The 25,572-nt window shown below is 46.2% G+C and overlaps 1 protein-coding gene across 1 annotated transcript in view; it reads left to right on the top strand.

Moving 5' to 3' along the window:
• Positions 1 to 25,572, top strand: part of brpf1 (bromodomain and PHD finger containing, 1) — a 34,762-nt gene that overhangs the window by 455 nt on the left and 8,735 nt on the right. Inside the window, exons 2-12 of the mRNA XM_083639157.1 lie at positions 1,059 to 1,843; positions 2,468 to 2,657; positions 3,403 to 3,690; positions 10,323 to 10,843; positions 11,589 to 11,778; positions 12,361 to 12,501; positions 13,591 to 13,719; positions 14,271 to 14,748; positions 18,195 to 18,503; positions 19,181 to 19,456; positions 21,479 to 21,626. Coding sequence (XP_083495283.1) covers positions 1,104 to 1,843; positions 2,468 to 2,657; positions 3,403 to 3,690; positions 10,323 to 10,843; positions 11,589 to 11,778; positions 12,361 to 12,501; positions 13,591 to 13,719; positions 14,271 to 14,748; positions 18,195 to 18,503; positions 19,181 to 19,456; positions 21,479 to 21,626 — 3,410 coding nt within the window. The 5' untranslated portion in view covers positions 1,059 to 1,103. The remainder of the gene's footprint in view (positions 1 to 1,058; positions 1,844 to 2,467; positions 2,658 to 3,402; positions 3,691 to 10,322; positions 10,844 to 11,588; positions 11,779 to 12,360; positions 12,502 to 13,590; positions 13,720 to 14,270; positions 14,749 to 18,194; positions 18,504 to 19,180; positions 19,457 to 21,478; positions 21,627 to 25,572) is intronic.

Here is a 25,572-nt window from a genome sequence, read left to right on the forward strand (position 1 = left end):
TAATCAACCTAAGCATACATGGTGCTCATAGCCTGCTAGTGAAGTGTAGTATGATGGATAAACCTTGTTGTTCTGTCTGTCATTAGCTGCTTCATGGGATGAGAGGGTGAGGTCATTGTGGAGGGAAACAGCAGGCTACAGTCATGTTGTATGTAACTTGTGAACTTCCTATGTGTTACTGTTATTTATTAGTGTTCAAAGGCTACATGTACAATTGTATTGTACGCCTGTTACCCCTTTTAATGCATTCACTAACGCTAGCTGGATTTTTTGTAGCATGCAAATACAGCTATTGTAACGTACTGAATGGAAGTGGGTTATCAACATTGAGCTGAGCAGAACCCACCACGTCTGTTCACATTTAAAAACGCAATAGCTCAATTGGGCAACTTAACAATAACGTAACCAGCGACCACATCTTTCCCCTGCCTGTAATGTTCTGCTATTTGGAAACTCAGTGTTGTTGTTTGCTAGCTGCGTTAGCTTGCTAACAGTGTCAGGCTGATGTGTTTCATTGTTTAGAAAGAGGAAGCAGCAAAGCAGCTCGGGCTAAACGTTAGCTTAAACTAAATTAATTGAGTCCGTTTGCTAGCTTTGGAATTATTATTATTATTATTATGATTTTCTGATGCATATTGTCCCTGTCGTTGCTTTTAGTAGGCTACAAGTTGAAAGCCAGCATTCATTTATTGTCAAATAGACTGCAAAGCGTGTAGATAATCATACAGCAATTGAAGAAAATTGTAGCCAGGAACAGAAGTGATAACATACTACTACTATTACTACTACTACTACTACTACTACTACTACTAGCCTGAAGTTACACCTGTTATTGATGAAGGATTTGGTTGCCATGGGGAAAATGAGATCCATGGTCACATGACTGCAACAAAACAGGTGCACAAGGTGCAGGCTGCTGTCATTAAAATGTTACAGTTTGGTGACAGTAGCTAAGTATCTAACTGCTCCATTATATCTTGAAGTCATTGAAACAAAACTGAAATCCCAGCATTTGATCCATCACATGGTCCTCCTTTGCATTCCACCCTGTGTTCCAGATGTAAGCTTGGACAGCATCTGTCCCAGCAGTGGCCCTTGGCACAATGGGGCTGGACTTTGACGTAAAGACGTTCTGTCACAACCTGCGGGCCACCAAGCCCCCTTATGAGTGCCCCGTGGAGACCTGCCGGAAGGTCTACAAGAGCTACAGTGGCATCGAGTATCATCTCTACCACTATGACCACGACAACCCGACTCCTGCGCAGAGCATGCCCCAGAAGAAGAGGAAGGGACGACCGCCTCGCGTGTCGCTGGTGGGTTCAGGCGACGGGGACGGGGGCGGCGGTAAGGGCGGCGGGCCCGGGCAGGGAGGGAACACCCCCGGCACTCCCAACCGCTCGGAGCACTCTCACTCCCCGGGCAGAGAGACGATGACCTACGCCCAGGCACAGCGCATGGTGGAGCTGGACATTCAAGGACGCATCCACCGCATTAGCATCTTCGAGAACATTGACGTGGTGTCAGAGGAGGACAGCGACGGGGAGGGGCCTCCGTCCTCTGGTGGCGGTGGCGGTGGGGGAGGGACATGTAACGGTGGAGATAGTGGACCCGGAGGCAGCGAGGCAGGAGGCAACGGCAAAGACCGGCCAGACACCCCGGCCGCTAACGGGGGCAAATCCACTCCAAAGTCTGGGAAGCATAAGAGTAAAGAGAAGAAGAAGGAGGGCTCGTCCCATCACCACAGCGCTCCGTCTGGGCCGGCGGTCAAGCTTCCTGAGGCGGTTTTCCGAGAATTGGACCAAGAGAGACCTGACGCCCCTCTGCGCCCCTCGTCTTACTACAGGTAAGATGATGGTCTTTGTCTGCATTGAGAATTTATTTGATAAGTAGAATAACAGATACAGTTCATTTGTCTTTGTAATGTGGTACAGTGTTGTACAACCTTAAGTACAGTGGTGTCGTGCTTATTGAGTCAATTTCTACAAGGACATACAACTTCATGTATAATGTGAAGGAAGTTGTGTAAGTCATGGATTTACACAGTAGAGTATCCATATGCTCTACTCAATATGCCCCACACTGGAGGGGAAAAAAAGTATTTACGTACTGTATATTGCAGGTGTATAGAGGTAGTTGTGATGAGTGAATAGAAGTACCAGGTTGTGTGAGGAAATAAGGCAGAGCAAAGACAGCTCATGTCGTGTTATAAATAAGCTAATAGTCAAAGTGTATTGGGTAGTACAGTCAGAAACAAATTGGCGAATGACTCTCCACATTTGCAGTTCACCAGCTCATTGTTGTGCATCATGTAATGTAATGTAATGTAATGTAATGTAATGTGAAATGAGTTTGATGTACATTTCTGCAAAGTGTTTTTGGTGTCCGTGTTCCTTCCGTCCTTGTCTTCAGGTCTTTCATATACAGTCACATAACCACATGACCTCTCCTTTGCATCTCCGGCCTTCAGGTACATCGATAAGTCTGTGGAGGAGCTGGATGAGGAGGTCGAGTACGACATCGACGAGGAGGACTACATCTGGCTCGACATCATGAACGACAAGCGGCGCAGTGACGGTGTGACACCCATCCCACAGGAGGTCTTTGAGTACCTCATGGACCGCCTGGAGAAGGAGTCTTACTTTGAGAGCCACAATAAGGTACCTCATTCACTTACTGAAAGTCTTGATGGTAGAAACTGCAGAGAAAAATGTTATGCGTTGTTCAGTCCATTGAAACATTTAATGACTGCACCCAACTCTCCGCCCTCCTCTCTCCCCTCGCCCTCCTCTCTCCCCTCGCCCTCCTCTCTCCCCTCGCCCTCCTCTCTCCCCTCGCCCTCCTCTCTCCCCTCTCTCCCCTCGCCCTCCTCTCTCCCCTCGCCCTCCTCTCTCCCCTCTCTCCCCTCGCCCTCCTCTCTCCCCTCGCCCTCCTCTCTCCCCTCTCTCCCCTCGCCCTCCTCTCTCCCCTCGCCCTCCTCTCTCCCCTCGCCCTCCTCTCTCCCCTTGCCCTCCTCTCTCCCCTCGCCCTCCTCTCTCCCCTCGCCCTCCTCTCTCCCCTCGCCCTCCTCTCTCCCCTCGCCCTCCTCTCTCCCCTCTCTCCCCTCGCCCTCCTCTCTCCCCTCGCCCTCCTCTCTCCCCTCTCTCCCCTCGCCCTCCTCTCTCCCCTCGCCCTCCTCTCTCCCCTCGCCCTCCTCTCTCCCCTCGCCCTCCTCTCTCCCCTCTCTCCCCTCGCCCTCCTCTCTCCCCTCGCCCTCCTCTCTCCCCTCTCTCCCCTCGCCCTCCTCTCTCCCCTCGCCCTCCTCTCTCCCCTCGCCCTCCCCCTCTCCCCTCGCCCTCCTCTCTCCCCTCGCCCTCCTCTCTCCCCTCGCCCTCCCCCTCTCCCCTCGCCCTCCCCCTCTCCCAGGCGGACCCCAGCACGCTGATCGACGAGGATGCTGTCTGCTGCATCTGTAACGACGGGGAGTGTCAGAACAGCAACGTCATCCTCTTCTGTGACATGTGTAACCTGGCGGTGCACCAGGAGTGCTACGGTGTGCCCTACATCCCCGAGGGCCAGTGGCTGTGTCGCCGCTGTCTGCAGTCGCCCAGCAGAGCCGTGGACTGTGCCCTCTGTCCCAACAAGGGAGGGGCCTTCAAACAGACGGACGACGCGCGCTGGGCACATGTGGTGTGCGCCCTCTGGATCCCAGAGGTGAACGGACACACCAGCACACACACACACACACACACACACACACACACACACACACACACACACACACACACACACACACACGCACACGTTTCAAACAGCGCCACCACATCATCACGTTGGTATCATTTCGGGATTGAGCTGCTGTGCGTTCTGCCGCGTTCTTCGGGTCTGCGTTGCACAAGGCCTTCTGCGTACGTCTGCTTCACTTCAGAATCAGAATCGATTTAATTTTCCAAGCACAGCGGCGATGAATTTGACCCAATGAATTGGCGCTTACGCATTTCAAGGCGCAATACAGGATTTACACACTCATCAGTAGTCACAGGACAAAGCACAAGAGAACCTTACATATAGTGCAGATAGGACCCTAACCCTAACCCTACAGTAGTAAGTAATACATATAGTGCAGATAGGACCTGTCCTACAGTAGTAAGTAATACATATAGTGCAGATAGGACCTGTCCTACAGTATACAGTATATACAGATAGGACCTGTCCTACAGTATACAGTATATGCAGATAGGACCTGTCCTACAGTATACAGTATATACAGATAGGACCTGTCCTACAGTATACAGTATATGCAGATAGGACCTGTCCTACAGTATACAGTATATACAGATAGGACCTGTCCTACAGTATACAGTATATGCAGATAGGACCTGTCCTACAGTATACAGTATATGCAGATAGGACCTGTCCTACAGTATACAGTATATGCAGATAGGACCTGTCCTACAGTAGTAAGTAAGGCTGCTTTCTCACTGGGAACCATTGCTTTCTTTCTGTTCCGCACTCGGGAACGATTGCCCCCCCTCCCCTCTCCCCCGCTGGTCAGCTTTCACATTACAGCATTTCTTCCGCGCTCGGAAACGGAACAGAGTGCACTTGCGTCATCAACTATGCCTGGAGTTTATCGTCGCCCGTTGTCTCTGAGGCCATTTACACCTGGCATTAACATGCGTTTTCTGCCATCAGATTGCAATCCGATTGTATTTTATCACTTGAAAGTACAGGTGTAAACACCCCCAAAACGCATTGAAGAAGGATTGCAATCTGATCGGCCAAACCACCTCCGGAGGTGGTCAGGGACGCATTATGACAACATTTAACACAAGTGTAAATGCAACGCGTCCTCTCAAAACGCATTCAGCAACTACCATACGGAAATACATAATCTTCATCTTCTTTGCAGTTTTATGGCGGTTGGCATCCTTAAATGTTGCCTTACCGCCACCTACTGGATTGCTAAAACTACATTGCAAATTACGGAAATACGTCCTCGCACGCCGCGAAAGTTTATCTAATAGCACAAAGAAATAACACAGCCAGAGCTAGCGTTACACGCTAACGTTAACAGCAAGGACTAACTAACGCTATGGATGAAGACACTCGTGGATGGAGTCACGAGGAGACCAAGTGCCTGCTTTCAATTTGGTCTGATGAAAGTATACAAGCTAAACTTGGCAGTGCATATCCCAACTGACCCATTTATGAAGTAGTGGCTAAGAAACTGGCAGAGAATGGCCACAACAGGACCTGGCTACAATGTCAGCGAAAAATTAGTCTCGGCTCCCAGACGTTTGGTGAGCTGCGCCACCAAACGTCTGGGAATTTCACTGTCAGAAACTGTCTGTCAGAGAACGGCCGGCAGCAGACACGCCTACATTTATTATTAGAATTTTATTTGGTAGCGGCAATGCCATTTATCATAGTTCCAATATAGAGCAAGACACTGATGTGCTGCAAAGAGAGTTTATTTATATGCTTATTTAGTTTGTTGTTTATTTTACAATAATTTTTCCTACCCGGAAGTGGTCCGCTTGCTACTGTGAGTCATCAGCAGGCTCTGTAACGTTAGCCTCGGGAGTCGGGCTTATCGCTGGGAGAAAGACCTCTAGCCGCCGGGGCCGGATGAAACACGCCCTATTAACAGGTTATGTTTGTTTCTAAGTGATTAATATGTTTCTCCGCAAACGCGGCGATGTTTTGCGAAACACTGGTTCTGCATGAGCGTCACTGCCCCCAGAAAGCAGGCCCGCCCACAACACTCATGATTGGTTCTCCGATGCAAGGCTTCCAACAGCGCCACCTAACGTTATGCAAAGATTTAAATAGTAATATTCTCAGTCTTACAGGAGTGAAACGGATTAAGACTGAGGGCTGAGTCTAGCGAAAAATGAAACACCTGAAACTGGCTTACAGAGACAGGCCAAGGACAAGAACAAGAACAGTGTCAGGGGCAGGGCAACGTGTCCTTTTTATAAAGAAATAGATGCAATGCTGGGTGATCGGCCATCGTTTTGTCCAGGTGAAGGGGACGTCATCGACTCTGAAGATAATAACGCTAGCATGGACTCCACCAACAGTGCCAGCGACGAGGACAACGGGAATGAAATTGACATTGTCAATGATAAAGATGGTATGTTGTGATCCTCCCTCAACTTGCTAGTACCTATACCCGTAACCTTAAGGTTAATACATATTTACGCTAGTTTCCCCATTAAACCAGGCTATCGTTAGCTGTAACGTTAAACCAAATTGTCACTGCGTGTCTCTTCTGGATAGGTTGGGTCGCAGTTTATCGCAAATAAAATCAAATGTTTGACGGCGCATACGCAGATTTGACACCCAGTCTTCATCCTCGAAGGTCCCCATTCCAACACTATCCTCTCCCACCAGTCTTGACTGCGTTCCCGCACCCAGATAGTCCTCTGGACTGTGGTGGCACTGATAACAGCTGTAATAAAAGCAGCCGCATAAAACATATTTCTCCTCTGCCTTCGTTCTTGGTATTTCAGCTGTTAAAGACTGCTTCTTCCACGAAAAACCAACAAAAGCCCATGCAATAGGGCAGCTTCACGGATGGTTAACATCTTCTTTTAATTGTTGTTGTTGTTGAATAAGAGATTAGTTTGTGAGGTCTGCTTCTTTCTGCTCCGTGTTGTTGTAATAAGCCCGCCAAAACGAAAGGGGGCGCATGGGATGACGTTCGAGCTGGAGAGCAATCGGATTGCAATCTGTTCACCTAAAACGCATGTTAGTGCCAGGTGTAAATGGAATCAGGCTGAAGTGATAAAATACAATCTGATTGCATCTGATGGCAGAAAACGCATGTTAATGCTAGGTGTAAATGGCCTCTATGTGGTTCGGAACGGTTGGCTTTCACACTCGCAAGTGTTCCGTGCCTGGGCACGCCAAAGCGCTCCCCAGACCACCTTTTCAAGTGGATCCTGTCACGGGTCCCTGTTGCTCGCCCGGGCGCGGAACAGAACGCAACGCAACGTTCACACTTGTCAAATGTTCTGAAACTGGGGTCAATTTGGGGACAAGTGTGCTCGGGAACAGTACCGGGGCACCAGTGAGAAAGCAACCCTATTGTATACTTAGTCAAAGTATGCATTCCAAGTCGAGCAATTGTAACAGTATTTTGGCATAGTTGGTCGCAGCGCCAGTATAGTCACAGATTAATTAAGTGGAACTGGGTGGATCAATAGCAGTAGATGCATAAATGACAGATGTGCAAAACACAACCAGGTTAGCCTACTGAATGACCTACATCCGTTTCCTTGTGCCGATTAGCAGGGAGCAGTCAGTCTGTCATCTCGTTACTAGGGTTGGGCAATAGTCTGTCTACTTTCTGCTGTCTAACAATTTTCGTTTCATGTCATCACAGATTCACAGTGTTTTTGTCTATGTCAGAGGGGACAAAGACATGAAAACACACACGGTTTGCATGGATTAGGTGTGAGAACTTGAATTGTACTGTATCTTTTATATGGACAAAAGAAGGGACGTTTTAATTTAAAATGATAGTACAAGTCCTCCGGTCGAGCAAAAAATATCAGATATCGGTGCATTCACAGTAGGAAGGAAGCATGGTACAGGACACTCAAATGGGACAAAACCATGTGGAAAATGTTGACTGTTTATTCACTTTTATCCAAAGCGACTTACAATAACACATTTTTGTCAGCAATAGAGCAATCAACTATGCAACACAGTCTATAGCTGTGTTTCCATTACAGTTTTTCGCAAAATAATTGCGATATTTCTACAACTTCGACAATGTACAATTGCGACTTGTAGGCGTTTCCATTGAAGTTGAGTTTGGTCTGACGGCGCACACACCTGAACGCAATTCCCCGTTACCAGCAGCTGCCACAGTGATTACGCACGGGGATCTGCCCATATGGCCATATCCCGTCCCCTGCATGCTCAAATCCAACCAATGGTCATGCAAATCACCACATGAAGTTACAACGCATATAAACGAGCCTGATTATCAATTCAAAAGAAAATGAGTGGCAACATGTTGCTGGCTGCGGTGAATGCAGTGAGCAGGCAGTGACAGGCAGAGGAAAAAATGTAGCCTAATACAACTGGTCCGATTTAGAGATGGAGGAGGGGGGAAAAGGCTGATATGGTGCAATAATCGTAATGTTGTGTATTATAATTATAACATTGCACCTGAAACGTGTGCATTACTCACAGTCACTGTATTCACTTCAGACAGCAGCACCGCACCAGTGTGTGCTTTCCATCCTCTCATCTCGCCGCTGTGCCAAATGCGCGCACAGGCAGCCTGTCACCATGCACCGATTTCTGCCATTAAACATTATCTATTTTATATTTATTTTGCATAACACTCGTCTTTCTGCTCGGTAGCGTTGCTTCAAAGTTTTCCACTTGCTGCGGAGGTTTTGACACGGCTTATCGAACCTTACCGAACTTATTTTCCGCTCCTTTTCCAAAGGAGAATATGGGTCACATGACGTGCAAATGCGGAAAATGTGTTTCCATTACACTTTTGCGATAAACTGCTATATCGACACGTCTGAAAAACCACCTCATGAGAGCACAAAAACTTTTTGCGATATTTGGGAGGTTTTTCGAAATTCACGTGTTTCCATTACCCACTTTCTATTGCGATATTTAGATTTTGCGCATTTCTGAGGGTAATGGAAACACGACTTATGACAGCTACAACCTCTGAAGGAATAGTGGTAATTTTTTTTTTTTTTTTAGCAGAGAGAGAGATATGTTCAAGAAGGGCCCAGATGGAGCCTGAAAAGGTGTGTTTTAAGTTTTTGCCAAAAGATTGGCAGTGAAGCGGCTGTCCTGACCATAGCATAGGAGGGAGCTCATTCCACCATTGCGGTGCCAGGGACGAGAAGAGTCGCGATCGGCATGAGCGACTTTTGAGCCCCCGTAGCGAAGGAGGGGCGAGGCGTCCTGCACTGGTGGAGGAGCGAAGGGAGCAGTGAGAGGTTTGGAACCTGACCATAGATTGCAGGTACAGAGGGGCTGTCTGGTGTACTGCCCTGTAGGCCAGTACCAGTGTCTTGAATTTGATGCGTGCCGAGATGGGAAGCCAGTGAAGGTCCCGGAAGAGGGGAGTGACATGAGAGCTGTTTCCTTTATCCATAGATTCAGACTAGATACATCTGTCACTAAGAGATTTCCCATTGTTTGTGCATCTATTATTGTTTGTGTTCAAGGAGTTTTTGTCTAAGAGTGTGTGTGTGTGTGTGTGTGTGTGTGTGTGTGTGTGTGTGTGTGTGTGTGTGTGTGTGTGTGTGTGTGTGTGTGCCCGTGCGCATGTGCATGCTTATTTAAATTTGATTGTTTTTTTTAAATATACAATTGTGTAGAAAAGCATGTGCACAGAGGTATTTAAAAGCTTATACAAATGTAGCACATCTACTCCCACACACATCTCACTTCACCCACATGCCCACTTGCACTGTAAAAATAGCTTACATTTTAAATCAACTTGAGTTGAAGTTTTTGTCGCCCCTGTCAGCGATCAGACGATGTGTTCTTCAAGGTTACGTAGCTGACTATTAACTAACCTAAATACTTAACGCACAGACTTACGTTTTTCTATCTGCCTTGAAATTAGTTGACATGCTGTTTGGAAGGTTAAATTGATAACAGCTTACCTGTAGGCCAATTACAGTACAAGTGCAGGCTGCCAGTAAATACAGGGAAGAAGGAAGTGCAAATGTTGTTTGCACTGGCATGAAGGAGATAATTGCAGGTAGTACTTACTTGCTGACAGAGCAACATGGCTTTGGTGTTAGTCAAGTGGTAACAACTTTAAGTTTATTGAAACGATGTGACACTTATTACTACGTCTACCATTACTACGGATGGAAATTAGCTAAGGCTACAATCCGGCACATTTACATGCAAATGCTGCACTGTCCCTATGAAAAAAAATCAATCAATAAAATAAAAATAAATAAATAAAATAGTGACATTGCAACCAATACGGCTGCAATATCACTTTTGTCCAGCAGATGTCCGGGTTAGATCCTGTGTTCAACATGGCTTTGGCTCAATGAGTTTTGGATTTTCTTTTAAGGCTTTACAGTTGTGTCCTGGTGTTCTTTTGTTAAGGCGGTTATCAATGTTTGCCGAGAGACTTGAGCTGGGAAACATTTTAAATAGCCGAATATCAAAGTAATTTAAATCGTCAGGGAATTTCTACCGGTAATTAATTCAGTCTATCGCCGATACCAGTTGTATTCCTCTGACCCTACTCTTTGCTCGCCTAACCGTTTGGAATATAGTATTGTACGGAACTGAACTGAACTGAAGTGAACTCTGCTGTGTTCCTTCAGGTCTGCTTCGCCAACACCGTCTTCCTGGAACCCATCGACAGCATTGAGCACATCCCTCCCGCACGCTGGAAGCTCACCTGCTACATCTGCAAGCAGCGCGGCTCAGGCGCCTGCATCCAGTGTCACAAGGCCAACTGCTACACCGCCTTCCACGTCACGTGTGCACAGCAGGCGGGCCTCTACATGAAGATGGAGCCGGTCAGGGAGACCGGCGCCAACGGCACCTCCTTCAGCGTCCGCAAGACGGCCTACTGCGACATCCACACGCCGCCCGGCTCGGCCCGACCGCTGGGCGGAGTAGGAGGGGCCAGCATGGGCTCCTCCCACAGCGAGGGCGAGCTGGAGGAGGACGACGAGCCCAGCATCGGCCACGACGCCGACGACTCCAAGGGCTGGAGCTCCGAGCGAGCCAAGAGGGCAAAGGCCAAGTCCAGGCTGAAGATGAAGAGAGCCCGAAAGATCTTAGCTGAGAAGAGGGCTGCTGCGCCTGTGGTGTCGGTGCCCTGTATACCCCCCCACAGGTACGCACACACGACCTGTTGCACCGGTATGTGCCCTGTATACCCCCCCACAGGTATGTGCTTCACAGCTCCTGTATACCCCCCCACAGGTATGTGCTTCACAGTGTATGTGTATGTGTGTATGTGCTTCACAGGTCCAAAATAATGGTGACATTATTGATTTCCCTCTGATCAAGCTTTTAGACCAGTTTTGGGGGGTGTGGTAGAATGTTCTATCAAAAGCAGAGCTGTGTAGAGCTGTGAAGTGCAAAGTAGATCAGGTACTGGCGGTGGAAAACATGTTTATATTATATTATGTTATATTATATTATATATATTGTTTATAATTCTGCGTATGATCCAGTGGTTAGAAACGGATATTGCGATATATTGTGATTTATTATCTTTTTTCCACTGCAAATTATGTCCCCAAAGGAAAACTTTGTCAACATGTGTTTTATCTCATGAGATCAAGTTTCCAGTCTGTTCATCTCGCTCCAATCATTTTTATTGCAGCAAAATGTCTAAGTAGACAGACTGACCAACACTGTCATAAAAACCTCTCATAAATGTTTGCATGCACATGACAATTTGTATAATAATATATTGTGATACGATATATTGCGGCACACAAAATAACAAGATTTTTCCCCCAACCCCCACCCCCTTGGAATCTCCGGTACCCCTTGACCCCGTTGTACATGCTGAGCACAAACCCTTGTCTCTGTTTATTATTTTAATAACAATAGTGTTTGTTATCCGCCAGGCTGAGTAAAATCACCAGTAACTTGACGGTACCCAGGAAAAGCCAGTTCATGCAGCGACTTCACAGCTACTGGACCCTGAAGAGGCAGAGTCGCAACGGTGTTCCTCTGCTGCGCCGGCTCCAGACCCACCTGCAGTCCCAACGCAACGCCGACCAGATCCCGCCGCAGCCCGCCTCGCAGCTTCCTTCGGTACCCGCGTGTTAACTGTGTTGTGCGCCGATGAATAGAAGTGATGAATGTTGGCGCCAACGCCTCATCTGCTTGTGTCACGTGTTTTTGTGTATGTGTGTGTGTAGGTGCTGCTTGTGTCACGTGTTTTTGTGTATGTGTGTGTGTAGGTGCTGCTTGTGTCACGTGTTTTTGTGTATGTGTGTGTGTAGGTGCTGCTTGTGTCACGTGTTTTTGTGTATGTGTGTGTAGGTGCTGCTTGTGTCACGTGTTTTTGTGTATGTGTGTGTGTAGGTGCTGCTTGTGTCACATGTTTTTGTGTATGTGTGTGTGTAGGTGCTGCTTGTGTCACGTGTTTTTGTGTATGTGTGTGTAGGTGCTGCTTGTGTCACATGTTTTTGTGTATGTGTGTGTGTAGGTGCTGCTTGTGTCACGTGTTTTTGTGTATGTGTGTGTGTAGGTGCTGCTTGTGTCACATGTTTTTGTGTATGTGTGTGTAGGTGCTGCTTGTGTCACATGTTTTTGTGTATGTGTGTGTGTAGGTGCTGCTTGTGTCACATGTTTTTGTGTATGTGTGTGTGTATTGTGTATGTGTGTGTGTAGGTGCTGCAGTTGGACGGTGAGGAGAAGTCATCAGCATTGAAGGAGCAGCTGAAGGCGTGGCAGAGGCTGAGGCACGACCTGGAGAGAGCCAGGCTGCTGGTGGAGCTGATCCGCAAGCGGGAGAAAGTCAAGCGGGAGACGGTGAGTGAGATGTTACTGTACATACTGTTTACATTAATGTAAACATTACTGTACATACTGTTAACATTAAAAGTCCCAATTCGTGCAGCTGTAACCTCTTAAAAACGTGTGTCTCTGGTCCATAAAACATGATTCTGGATTAATTTGTCGAAAATATAGCAACCCCGTTCGTTCTGACGGAGTTCTCACTTCCTCATCTCGTCGCTTCCCAAGAATGGTCTGTTTCTATAATATATTCAGAACTAACAGTTCCCATTGGCCGCTGAGGGAGAGCCCGCCCCAGGCTCCCAGCGGGCAATCAGATTAGCGTCCGTGGACCAGCACGCTAGGTTGTGTCCACAACTAACGTTAGCAACGAGCTATCGCTAACTTAACGGTTGCTACGCTAAAGAGGACATCTCAAAATGCCTAGACTTACCGAATGCACCTCCGCAGTTGCTGGATCACGTACAGTTGGCGTCGCTCCAGCTAGAAGTGTTAATTTTGTGGCTATAGACAAAATGGTGCAGGTAGCTTGTGTGAGAGAGACCCGCGCAGTATGCTTAAGGACCCGAGTGACATCACATTAACCCCTCTGGGGGAACAGAGTGTAAGGGGCGTGGCTTGAAGGAGACTGCAGGGGGAAGCTGGATAGGGACAAATCCAACTCTGGCAGTTCTGAGGTTGTGAACACTCATTACAGGGAGGGATGACAGCAGTTTATATGCATTTACAAGTAAAAACAGCTTTTGCACGGAATGGGACCTTTAATGTAAACATTACTGTACATACTGTTTACATTAATGCAAACATTAGGCCTATTTCTGGTCGCTGAGCACGATGGTGCTGTTGGTTTTTGGATACGCCCCCCAGGAGGCCCAACCCTAACCCTAGCCCCAGCGTTCCGCAGATATCGCCATTCTGAGTCCCCATTGTGAGCGAAAATTTACTAAGGTGTTTTCGTCACCAAACACATCCCCTTAATTAAGCCCTTCACTTAGCAGGTGTTGTTTGCATTCTGTCTTAATGTGTGTGTTTGTGTGTGTGTCTGTGTGTGTGTGTGTGTGTGTGTGTGTGTGTGTGTGTGTGTGTGTGTGTGTGTGTGTGTAGATTAAAGTGCAGCAGATGGCGCTAGAGATGCAGCTGACTCCCTTTCTGGTGTTGTTGAGGAGTACTTTGGAGCAGTTGCAGGAAAGAGACACTAGCAACTTTTTCACTGAGCCTGTACCCCTGGCAGAGGTAAATGCACGCTCACTCACACACACACACACACACACACACACAGGACAAAGAGCTTAGCTTTAGTTATGGTTCCACTTGTCATTTTGATTATTTTCCAAATCTGAGTCCAGAATGTGGATTTTATGAGGTCACATCACTTATGTTTGTCTCCTGTGGCTGCATTGTAAGTGGTGTCTGTATATCTCTTTCTCTCTGCTTTCCCTTTCCTCTTTACATCGCTTGTATTGTGGCTGGATTGCATCCAGATTGTGTGGAATTCCAATCACAATGCAAGTCTGACCACTTCATATCTGATCCAATAGCAATGTGAGCCAAATCTTCCTTCTTTTTTTTTACCGTCCAGACCTGTCACCCAATGTGTCTTGGCGTAATTGGATGTTTAATGTTGCATTGGAAGTTGAACCTCTATCTAACTTCTTCACACTCATATCCGTACTCATGATTCACTGTACAAATACATATTGTCAGTACCAAGGAAGTACCAGACTATCTGGATTCTGGACCAGATTGACACTCCTCTGCCTGTTTCTTTAACCCACACTCTTCAGGTACCAGACTATCTGGACCATATTGACACTCCCATGGACTTCCAGACCATGTGGAACCTACTGGAGTCCCATCGCTACCTCACCTTCGAGGCCTTTGAGGCCGACTTTGGCCTCATCGTCAACAACTGCCTCAAGTACAACGCCAAGGACACGGTGTTCTACCGCGCCGCCCTGCGGCTCCGGGAGATGGGCGCCGCGGTCATGAGGACGGCCCGGCGCCACGCTGAGCGCATCGGCTTGGACTACGAGACGGGCATGCACCTGCCCCGCCCCCGAGAGCCCAGCCCAGACAGCCAGCATGACCCAGACAGAGAGCGGGAGCGGGAGCGGGAGCGGGAACGAGACCGGGAGAGGGAGCGGGAGCGGGACCGGGAGAGGGAGCGGGAGCGGGACCGGGAGAGGGAAAGGGAGCGGGAACGAGACCGGGAGAGGGAGCGAGAAAGAGAAAGAGATCGACCGTTATCCTCCAATGAGGAAGGTAAGTGATCACAAGGCTCTGCCAGGGTTTTTCCTACATCAGCTACCAAGGTCTGAGTGACAAACCACTTCAAACTTCAAAACTTTATGCACTGTATTTTTGGCCAGCAGATGGTGCATGTCAGTCACATCATGCAAGCGTGCAAAATAATTTTGCTAAATGCTGGAAACTGGCAAGAGATAAGCTAAATGTTAGCGAGCCCCGATATGTTCCTTTTTCTCATGCGGGGAGGAAGTAACACCAAACTCCTTTCAGAAATCTGGCAGCTGAATGTGGGGCCTGGCTTATCGGTAAAGTAAATACAGCCAGAACACACCTTAAAAACCTACCAGTAATGACCAATCTTTAGATGCCAATTCGACACACATACATCATCATCATCATCATCATCATCATCATCACTTTATTGTCAGACACAAGGTCCAATAAAAAACACACAATACATGTAAAACAAGGTAAACAACACAATAAGAACACTAGCAAAACAACAATACTACAATAAGGCACTGTACCAATGTTTCCAGATGGAAGACAGGTATCTAGTGTCACTGAGATTAGGCTGAGACAGCAACATAATGAGCATATTCTGAGACATATTCAGACGACAGATAAACCTATACATCAGGTTTCTCAACAGGGCATGAAAGGTGCTCACTCCTGCTCCACAAAACATTTCACTGGCGCTACTACACCTTGGCTTCCTAAGAAGGATCCTCAGGCAGTCATTATAAGCAACCTGGAGCTTTTTAATGCTAGCCTGCTTATACTTGACCCACAGGGGGGGCAGTATACAGAGTATACATGATCTTCCAAGTAAAATCTCAACTTTTGGATGTGATTCGCACTCATCGCTATCGCCCTCAACTGTGTAACGTAACGTTATTTTGGGGGAAGCGGACGTGTTGACAAGTCTTTGATCATGTTTGATGAAACATGCTGAAATCAGGGCAAATGCCACCTTTCTGCTAGTGTCAATCATATTTTCAAACCTTGTTCCTTTACCGTTATTGGCTGGGTTTCCCAAAAGCTTCTTAGCGCTAAGAAGCTTCTTTAACCCTTCTTAAGGCCCCCTTAACTCATTGAGTGCCATGGACGTCCTTCGACGTCCAATTAAATAGTGACGTAGAGTGCCACGGACGTCCTTCGACGTCCAATGCGTTTTTTGACGGTGGGACGTCGATCAAAGCCTTCCGCAGCTCCTGTACAACTATAGTAGCTATTGGAGGTCTATAACCTATTTTACAGAACCCTTAGGTGGCGACAGTGCTCTCCAGATTACAGAAATGTCAGGAATACACAGCCTGAAATAGCCTTGATCAAAGAGAACCCGCTCATGCTGCAGTCCAGAGCCATGTAGATTGTTCTGGCTGCAACTGACGGTGCGTGCGAACACAGTCAATCCGCGCACACAACTGAGTCCTTCTGCCTCTGTCTGTCTGTCAGCATAGTTTCTCCACATGATTAGCCGCTAGAAAAGCAGCAGCGCGACACTGAAAAGCCAAACCTTTCACTGCAGTCCGCGTGTGGCTTCTCCATGTTGCGCTGCCTGGGAGGCGGCGCACCAAAAGCATTCCGAAAATAGACGCTTGGTGCGAGGCTGTGTGTTACTAGTGTGGGGAGGAGTTTTCAGCTGAGGGGGGGGAGGGGGGGTGGGGCACGCAGGGCAGGACACAACTACACCACATCACTACATCAGAAAATATTATCTAGAGTCAGTGAATGTGCTTGAAATGCTGCATTTCACAAAAGGCTGAATATCTCAGCTTATAATTTGAAATGCCTGAAAACGCTGAAAACAACCTATCTTCTCCGGCTCATAACTAAAGAACGGAAAATGGTATCAATAAACTTTTTTTTGCTGATGATACAATAGAGTCTCCTTGTTCTTTTTGCGTGTTCGGTGTTTACATAGTAATATCACACAATATTCTGTGGGCCTCGAGAAATCACTGAAAACGCTCTGAAAACTCTGGCACTGGGAGCGTCCGTTCTCCAAAAGTGGCTGGCACTCAATGAGTTAAGAAGCAAACGCGCTTCCCAAAAGCTTCTTAGCGGTAAGAAGCTTCTTTGACCCTTCTTAAGGCTCCCGTAAGAAACCAACGAAGCCAACGCGTTTCCCGATTGCTTCTTAGCCTAAAATTATCTTCCGTTAAGAAGGCTGCGTTTCCCAAAAGCTTCTTAGCGCTAAGATGATCTTTTGTTAAGAAGGTTTTGTAAGAAGGGTCTGGGGCATTCTTAACACCTTCTTAATGACGAAACACTGGCAGATCCAGCCGCGTCAGGCAAAAGGAGATACTTGTGTCCACTGTTCCTCTTGTGTTTTTCCCTTTTTCCTTTCTCTCATGCACCCTTTAGTGTTTAAAATTGGGGAACACTTGAAAATCTCCCCTGTATGTATGGTTACTTGTGTTTTAAATGTTTTACCGTAGGCTATATTCCTCTAATCAGAATGTTGTCATCTAAAAAGAATGTTGTGGATTTATATAGCACCTTTCACAGAACCCAAGGTCGCTTAAATTCTGTAGTGTTTCTCGCAATTTTGTTGTATGCTGTGTATATAAAGCAATTTGAACTGCAGTCGATGTCTGAAATAAATCATGTTTAATAGAAGAAGACTTGTTTAACATGACCACGATTAGGTTATTCTACAACAGTGTTTCTCAACCACTGGGTCGTGGCCCACTGGTGGGCTCAGAGTGCCATCTAGTGGGCTGCAGAGGACCTCTCACATTGAGATGGTGGACAGCTCCAGTTAAGATGCTTCTTAAGATCCTTCTTTAGCTAAGTGTTAATAAGGCTGTTAAGAAGGCGTTTGGGAAACACTTCTTTGGAGCCTTCTTAACTCCTTAAGAAGCTTCTTAACTCTTTAAGAAGCTTCTTAACTCTTAAGAAGCTTCTTTGTCGGGGAAACTCAGCCATTGTCTTTCCCGCTGTCTCTCTGTGGAGGTGTTTAATATCCTCTCCCTCTCTGTCTGTCTCTCTCTGTGGAGGTGTTTAATATCCTCTCCCTCTCTGTCTGTCTCTCTGTGGAGGTGTTTAATATCCCTCTCCCTCTCTGTCTGTCTCTCTGTGGAGGTGTTTAATATCCCTCTCCCTCTCCGTCTGTCTCTCTGTGGAGGTGTTTAATATCCTCTCCCTCTCCGTCTGTCTCTCTGTGGAGGTGTTTAATATCCTCTCCCTCTCCGTCTGTCTCTCTGTGGAGGTGTTTAATATCCTCTCCCTCTCCGTCTGTCTCTCTGTGGAGGTGTTTAATATCCTCTCCCTCTCTGTCTGTCTCTCTGTGGAGGTGTTTAATATCCTCTCCCTCTCCGTCTGTCTCTCTGTGGAGGTGTTTAATATCCTCTCCCTCTCTGTCTGTCTCTCTGTGGAGGTGTTTAATATCCTCTCCCTCTCCGTCTGTCTCTCTGTGGAGGTGTTTAATATCCCTCTCCCTCTGCCTCTTGCAGACCTGCTCCTGCCAGAGAACCCACGTCGGTTGCCTCTGGAGGAGCAGCTGCACTTCCTTCAGTCGCGTGTGGACGAGGCCAGCTCGGGGAAGCACAGCATCGGCCAGTCCCGCCGGGCCAAAGCCCTGAGAAAGGAGATGACGGTCATCAAGAGGAAGCTGGCCCACCAGCGCGAGGGGGGCTCTGGTCTGGGGCCCAGGGACTCTGTCGGAGGAGATCGCGGTTCTTCTTCGCTCCCCCACCACCCCTCCTCTACGGGACGCCACGACGAGGGGGGCGAAAGCAGCAGCCAGGAGATTAGTGGCAAGGGTCAGTCTTAGGGGGGGGGGGGGGGGGAGGGGGACAGATAAATAAGAAATAAGCAAAAACCAAACGTATAAATAGATACTGTATATAAAAATAGGGCAAATAGTAAAAGCATCTTTATCTAATAATTTATTTGGACTTTTGTTGTATTATGTTGTATTATGTACAAAACTTGGGGATTATACAGATCAAATGCAGACATGTTGTACCCTGTTCTCTCTCTCTCTGTTGTAACCCTAACCCTCTCTCTGTTGTAACCCTAACCCTCTCTCTGTTGTAACCCCTAACCCTCTCTCTGTTGTAACCCTAACCCTCTCTCTGTTGTAACCCCTAACCCTAACTCTGTTGTAACCCTAACCCTCTCTCTGTTGTAACCCTAACCCTCTCTCTGTTGTAACCCCTAACCCTCTCTCTGTTGTAACCCTAACCCTCTCTCTGTTGTAACCCCTAACCCTAACTCTGTTGTAACCCTAACCCTCTCTCTGTTGTAACCCTAACCCTCTCTCTGTTGTAACCCCTAACCCTCTCTCTGTTGTAACCCTAACCCTCTCTCTGTTCTAACCCTAACCCTCTCTCTGTTCTAACCCTAACCCTGTTCAATTCTTTGCATGCTGAAGGCAGTGTTGAAGGATATGAAGTCACAGTGGTTCTGACTCCTTGTGTCTCTCTCACTCTCGCAGAGCTGAGTGTCTCTTCGTCGGCCTTGGCTCCAGAGGTGGGCCGTCGAACCTCTGTCCTCTTCTCTAAGAAGAACCCCAAAACGGCCGGACCCCCCAAGAGGCCGGGCCGTCCCCCCAAGAACCGGGACGCTGGTTACGGCGGGACGGGGGTGAGCCCCAGCCCCATCGGCCCCCCTCAGCTGCCCATGCTGTCACCACCCAGACCCAGAAAGAGACCCCGCAGCCCCCACAGCAGCTCCACCTCTGAGAGCGACAGCGATGACGACCTGCTCCCAGGTACTGCAGCATCATGCAATGTTGAGTCACACGCACTTGTGTTTAGGCACACTGCTAATACTTACTATCAGCATTCCAGCAGTTGAAGTACCTGGGGACAATCATTGATGATAAGCTAACCATTCAGCAGTTTAAGTACCTGGGGACAATCATTGATGATAAGCTAACCATTCAGCAGTTTAAGTACCTGGGGACAATCATTGATGATAAGGTAACCATTCAGCAGTTTAAGTACTTGGGGACAATCATTGATGATAAGCTAACCTTTGAACCTAACACGGATACAGTTTGTGCTAAAGCCCATCAGCGCATGTACTTCTATTTTCAGATTCAAAAATGCATTTGTCCCTGCTGCTATTGGCCTTTTAAATAACATGCAATTCTATGGGTTTCTTCTTCTTCTTGTGTTTAACCCATTGATACCTAAGCGCATGCTCTAGAGCGGCACTACTGCACGTTTGTAAACAAGTCGGTCGGCGTTCACTAAAGCCTTCATATCTCAGGCTCTGTAGCACATAGAAACATAAAATAAAAAGCATTTGAGAGCTTAACCCTTTGGCTTTTCGTATTATATTTGCCCTAATGTTCATTAAAACAATGTTTTATCTTTAACCCCAAAAAATTAAAAGATTCTAATGCATTTTTAGAAATCCACGGGTTTAAGCTCTCAAATGCTTTTTATTTCATGTTGATAGCTACTAGGGGTGTCACGATACACTCAGTTCACGATACGATACATGATATTGGGTTCACCATAACGATACGATACGATATTTTAACAATATTTTTTTGCAATCTATTTCTAAGTTGAGGGGGCATCCTCCTAGCCTGGGTAAACCCAGCCTCCACGTGACCTGCTCTCAGTCTGAGAGCAGGTCACGTAGAGGCTGGGTTTACCCAGGCTAGCATCCTCCACGCTAATTTGAGTAATTTTACCATTTTCATCCTCCGTGTCTGTAACGTCCCTCGTCTGTTCAAACAAAGCAATGAAAAGGAGAGCGAGCATGCAATCAGATGCAGATCAGTGCCACCATGTGCAGCTTCTTTTTATCGCGATATGAGATTTCATCTCAACGATACATATTGTCACGTTTTGATATCGCGATATATTGTGGGACGATATATTGTGACATCCCTAATAGCTACTATAGAGGCTGAGAAAATAGGTTATGTTGAACCCTTGACAATTACTGCAACAAGAGTAACGTTTAGCGATCTCTGTTTTGCAGTCGTCTTGAAATACGGCAAATTCGCCAAAATGTCACTCACCCAATGAGCCTTGGCTAGCGTGTCAACAGTCACATCATAATCTGGGTGTGGAATCTTCTTATTCATTGATGTCTTCATCCTCAAAGTAAGTCATACTCCATTCAGGTCATCACTATTAGCTTACTGTCTGAAACGCAGCCATGCAGAATTGCCACTGTGCAGCAAAAGAACGTGCAGAATTTCCAACGTTCAGTAAAACCTTGAGGCTATTGCAGATTGGAACATGAGATAAATACATCTGAAATTACATCAGCATCAATAATTTCATCCTCTAATAACTAGAGTTGTTTGGAATACTAGTCTCTCTGGAATGCCGCTTCCCTGACTTGCCGTGTAGTTCAGCGTTGGAAAACTTTCCACACCGTCGAGGGAAAAAGAAAGAACTACAAAACCCACAATGCATTTCACCTCCGCCACGTGTGTTTCAGCCAATCATGATGCATTTCATCGGTCACATGTCTTGAAACAACGATATACACGTCACTACGCGTCTGTGTTGTATCCGGGATGAAAGGTAAAAGGACACGCCCGTTGTTTCAGTGTTAAAGGGATATACACGCAAATGCTGCATCAGCTATCAATGGGTTAAACTGTGTGTGTGTTGACTGTTGACTCCTGCTGGCTGCGCAACAAATTGCCCCTCGGGGATAATACAGTTTACTCAGCTCAATAGAACTCTAACTGATAAATACTCTATATAATAGACAGTTCTATTGAGTTAACTAACTAACTCTAACTCTCTGTCTGTCTCAGATTTGCCAAGTAATGGTTTTGCTGGAGGAAGCCAGCCGGTAACGGAGAGCTTCCGCGTTTACAGAAATGAGCGGAGTCTCCCTCGTTCCAGCTCCGACTCCGAGTCCACAACCAGCAGCAGCAGCAGTGCAGCGTCAGACAGGACCAGGTGATCAGTACACACACACACATGCACGCACACACACACACGTACACGCACGTTCAATAGTTCAGCAGGGCAATAAAAGTTGAGAGGGCGTTAATTATTAGAGTAGATTATTAGATATATAATTAATGTGATAAGATTATGATAGGTTTGTTTGCAGTCGTACCATAGTACCTCTTGGCTATTATAGCTTTTATAGCTTTTATAGACTGTTTCACTGGAATTCTGTTCCTAGTTGACAGTTTGGACCCTGGTTTATTTCCTGTCAGCTATTATATTAGCAAACACTGCAACAGGAAATAAGCTGGGTTCTGTTTAGAATGTTGATGTTGTTCAGTTGAAACGGTTTCTATCCAGTGTTTTTCTAATACTATACTGTATACAAGTATAAAAACTATCCAGTGTTTTTCTAATACTATACTGTATACAAGTATAAAAACTATCCAGTGTTTTTCTAATACTATACTGTATACAAGTATAAAAACTATCCAGTGTTTTTCTAATACTATACTGTATACAAGTATAAAAACTATCCAGTGTTTTTCTAATACTATACTGTATACAAGTATAAAAACTATCCAGTGTTTTTCTAATACTATACTGTATACAAGTATAAAAACTATCCAGTGTTTTTCTAATACTATACTGTATACAAGTATAAAAACTATCCAGTGTTTTTCTAATACTATACTGTATACAAGTATAAAAACTATCCAGTGTTTTTCTAATACTATACTGTATACAAGTATAAAAACTATCCAGTGTTTTTCTAATACTATACTGTATACAAGTATAAAAACTATCCAGTGTTTTTCTAATACTATACTGTATACAAGTATAAAAACTATCCAGTGTTTTTCTAATACTATACTGTATACAAGTATAAAAACTATCCAGTGTTTTTCTAATACTATACTTTATACAAGTATAAAAACTATCCAGTGTTTTTCTAATACTATACTGTATACAAGTATAAAAACTATCCAGTGTTTTTCTAATACTATACTGTATACAAGTATAAAAACTATACTGTATACAAGTATAAAAACTAGTCTCTATCCAGTGTTTTTCTAATACTATACTGTATACAAGTATAAAAACTAGGAGAATGCAAGAGAAATTGCCAATAATCGCCCAAATCACAGATTTACTACACCAAGATGCAGGACAAACAGGTCCCTGCTGGTATTGGCCTTTTAAACAACATGTAATAATTCTGCTTGTTTGTTTTTCCTTCTTCTTGTGTTGAACCTGTTTGTGTGTCTTGGCGTGTTCTGCTTCTTCTTGTGTTGAACCTGTTTGTGCGTCTTGGCGTGTTCTGCTTCTTCTTGTGTTGAACCTGTTTGTGTGTCTTGGCGTGTTCTGCTTCTTCTTGTGTTGAACCTGTTTGTGCGTCTTGGCGTGTTCTGCTTCTTCTTGTGTTGAACCTGTTTGTGCGTCTTGGCGTGTTCTGCTTCTTCTTGTGTTGAACCTGTTTGTGCGTCTTGGCGTGTTCTGCTTCTTCTTGTGTTGAACCTGTTTGTGCGTCTTGGCGTGTTCTGCTTCTTCTTGTGTTGAACCTGTTTGTGCGTCTTGGTGTGTTCTGCTTCTTCTTGTGTTGAACCTGTTTGTGCGTCTTGGCGTGTTCTGCTTCTTCTTGTGTTGAACCTGTTTGTGTGTCTTGGCGTGTTCTGCTTCTTCTTGTGTTGAACCTGTTTGTGCGTCTTGGCGTGTTCTGCTTCTTCTTGTGTTGAACCTGTTTGTGTGTCTTGGCGTGTTCTGCTTCTTCTTGTGTTGAACCTGTTTGTGCGTCTTGGCGTGTTCTGCTTCTTCTTGTGTTTAACCTGTTTGTGCGTCTTGGCGTGTTCTGCTTCTTCTTGTGTTGAACCTGTTTGTGTGTCTTGGCGTGTTCTGCTTCTTCTTGTGTTGAACCTGTTTGTGTGTCTTGGCGTGTTCTGCTTCTTCTTGTGTTGAACCTGTTTGTGCGTCTTGGCGTGTTCTGCTTCTTCTTGTGTTGAACCTGTTTGTGCGTCTTGGCGTGTTCTGCTTCTTCTTGTGTTGAACCTGTTTGTGTGTCTTGGCGTGTTCTGCTTCTTCTTGTGTTGAACCTGTTTGTGCGTCTTGGTGTGTTCTGCTTCTTCTTGTGTTGAACCTGTTTGTGCGTCTTGGCGTGTTCTGCTTCTTCTTGTGTTGAACCTGTTTGTGCGTCTTGGCGTGTTCTGCTTCTTCTTGTGTTGAACCTGTTTGTGCGTCTTGGCGTGTTCTGCTTCTTCTTGTGTTGAACCTGTTTGTGTGTCTTGGCGTGTTCTGCTTCTTCTTGTGTTGAACCTGTTTGTGCGTCTTGGCGTGTTCTGCTTCTTCTTGTGTTGAACCTGTTTGTGCGTCTTGGTGTGTTCTGCTTCTTCTTGTGTTGAACCTGTTTGTGTGTCTTGGCGTGTTCTGCTTCTTCTTGTGTTGAACCTGTTTGTGCGTCTTGGTGTGTTCTGCTTCTTCTTGTGTTGAACCTGTTTGTGCGTCTTGGCGTGTTCTGCTTCTTCTTGTGTTGAACCTGTTTGTGCGTCTTGGCGTGTTCTGCTTCTTCTTGTGTTGAACCTGTTTGTGCGTCTTGGCGTGTTCTGCTTCTTCTTGTGTTGAACCTGTTTGTGTGTCTTGGCGTGTTCTGCTTCTTCTTGTGTTGAACCTGTTTGTGCGTCTTGGCGTGTTCTGCTTCTTCTTGTGTTGAACCTGTTTGTGCGTCTTGGTGTGTTCTGCTTCTTCTTGTGTTGAACCTGTTTGTGTGTCTTGGCGTGTTCTGCTTCTTCTTGTGTTGAACCTGTTTGTGCGTCTTGGCGTGTTCTGCTTCTTCTTGTGTTGAACCTGTTTGTGCGTCTTGGCGTGTTCTGCTTCTTCTTGTGTTGAACCTGTTTGTGCGTCTTGGCGTGTTCTGCTTCTTCTTGTGTTGAACCTGTTTGTGCGTCTTGGTGTGTTCTGCTTCTTCTTGTGTTGAACCTGTTTGTGCGTCTTGGCGTGTTCTGCTTCTTCTTGTGTTGAACCTGTTTGTGCGTCTTGGCGTGTTCTGCTTCTTCTTGTGTTGAACCTGTTTGTGCGTCTTGGTGTGTTCTGCTTCTTCTTGTGTTGAACCTGTTTGTGTGTCTTGGCGTGTTCTGCTTCTTCTTGTGTTGAACCTGTTTGTGCGTCTTGGCGTGTTCTGCTTCTTCTTGTGTTGAACCTGTTTGTGCGTCTTGGCGTGTTCTGCTTCTTCTTGTGTTGAACCTGTTTGTGCGTCTTGGCGTGTTCTGCTTCTTCTTGTGTTGAACCTGTTTGTGCGTCTTGGCGTGTTCTGCTTCTTCTTGTGTTGAACCTGTTTGTGCGTCTTGGTGTGTTCTGCTTCTTCTTGTGTTTAACCTGTTTGTGCGTCTTGGCGTGTTCTGCTTCTTCTTGTGTTGAACCTGTTTGTGCGTCTTGGCGTGTTCTGCTTCTTCTTGTGTTGAACCTGTTTGTGTGTCTTGGCGTGTTCTGCTTCTTCTTGTGTTGAACCTGTTTGTGCGTCTTGGTGTGTTCTGCTTCTTCTTGTGTTGAACCTGTTTGTGTGTCTTGGCGTGTTCTGCTTCTTCTTGTGTTGAACCTGTTTGTGCGTCTTGGCGTGTTCTGCTTCTTCTTGTGTTGAACCTGTTTGTGCGTCTTGGTGTGTTCTGCTTCTTCTTGTGTTGAACCTGTTTGTGCGTCTTGGCGTGTTCTGCTTCTTCTTGTGTTGAACCTGTTTGTGCGTCTTGGTGTGTTCTGCTTCTTCTTGTGTTGAACCTGTTTGTGCGTCTTGGCGTGTTCTGCTTCTTCTTGTGTTGAACCTGTTTGTGCGTCTTGGCGTGTTCTGCTTCTTCTTGTGTTGAACCTGTTTGTGCGTCTTGGCGTGTTCTGCTTCTTCTTGTGTTGAACCTGTTTGTGCGTCTTGGCGTGTTCTGCTTCTTCTTGTGTTGAACCTGTTTGTGCGTCT

This window comes from Poromitra crassiceps, assembly GCF_964638095.1.
Source record: "Poromitra crassiceps genome assembly, chromosome: 6".
NCBI classification, from domain to species: domain Eukaryota; kingdom Metazoa; phylum Chordata; class Actinopteri; order Beryciformes; family Melamphaidae; genus Poromitra; species Poromitra crassiceps.